Here is a 950-nt window from a genome sequence, read left to right on the forward strand (position 1 = left end):
CAAGGATGGGCCGGATGGGGAGGCAGGCGGGGGCGGCGGGGGTGGGGCAGCTGGCGGTGCTGCAGCCGAGGTGCTTGCTGCGCCTACCGGCGGTGCGGGAGCGGCGCCCGGGGTGGCCTGGATGGCGACCGAGGAGCCAGCCGGAAGCTGCAGGGCCGGCTGGCCCGGCGCAGGCGCGCCGCCGCCGGGGCCGAGCGCCTCTGCCAGAGCGGCGCGAGTGCCGTCGGCTGTACCATTCGAATTCGTCGCACCTCCCTGCCCCTGCCCCGCCCCACCAGCCGCAGCGCCGCTGCCGAAAGCGCCCACGGGCGGCTGCCCCTCGCGCGGCGCCGGCGCCGGCGGCGCCGCCGCTGCGGCGCCGCCGTCGGTGGCAGCAGCGCCGTCCGCTGCCGGCGGCGGCGGCGGCGGGGGTGCCTGGGGCGCCTGGCCGGCCGCTGAGCTGGCTGCTGAGCTGGCAGTGGGTGCTGAGCTGGCAGCGGGTGCTGAGCTGGCAGGACCGGTGGCGTCAAGCTCAGCCTGGGCCTCTGCAGGGGAGTAGCCTTGGGAGCCCGCTGCCAGATCCAGCTCACCCACCGGGGTCCCAGCCTCATACGCTTCCACCAGCGGGGTACGGGCGGTGAGGCCGGCGTCGATGACGTGGATGACTGCGGGTGGAAAGGAGGCAGGTGGAAGAAAGATGTCTGCAGCTAGGCAGGCGCTTGTGCGGTTCGCTCCGGATCCCAGGGGATTGAAGCATATTTGCCAGGCAAGGCTTTGACAGCCCTGAGGGCAGCGCCATTCCATTAGACAGCAGCCGGGCACGAGGCGGCGCAGCATGCTGTATGCACGCGCACCGCTGCCGCCGCAGGTGCGTATGTCGGGCTGCACGATGGCGGCGGTGGTGTTGCCCCACTCTCCGGCCACGCCCACGGCGCCCTCCTGCGGGCCGGGGATCACGTCGACAGCAGCAG

General features: G+C 73.8%; 1 protein-coding gene across 1 annotated transcript in view; it reads right to left on the reverse strand.

Annotated features, from left to right (window-relative positions):
* CHLNCDRAFT_141629 (hypothetical protein) overlaps window positions 1–950 on the reverse strand; it is a gene marked incomplete at both ends in the record, with an annotated part of 3,914 nt that overhangs the window by 1,541 nt on the left and 1,423 nt on the right. Inside the window, 3 exons of the mRNA XM_005843019.1 lie at window positions 88–200; window positions 307–644; window positions 834–918. Of these exons, the coding sequence (XP_005843081.1) occupies window positions 88–200; window positions 307–644; window positions 834–918 (536 nt within the window). The remainder of the gene's footprint in view (window positions 1–87; window positions 201–306; window positions 645–833; window positions 919–950) is intronic.

Source organism: Chlorella variabilis, assembly GCF_000147415.1.
Source record: "Chlorella variabilis unplaced genomic scaffold CHLNCscaffold_36, whole genome shotgun sequence".
NCBI lineage: Eukaryota > Viridiplantae > Chlorophyta > Trebouxiophyceae > Chlorellales > Chlorellaceae > Chlorella > Chlorella variabilis.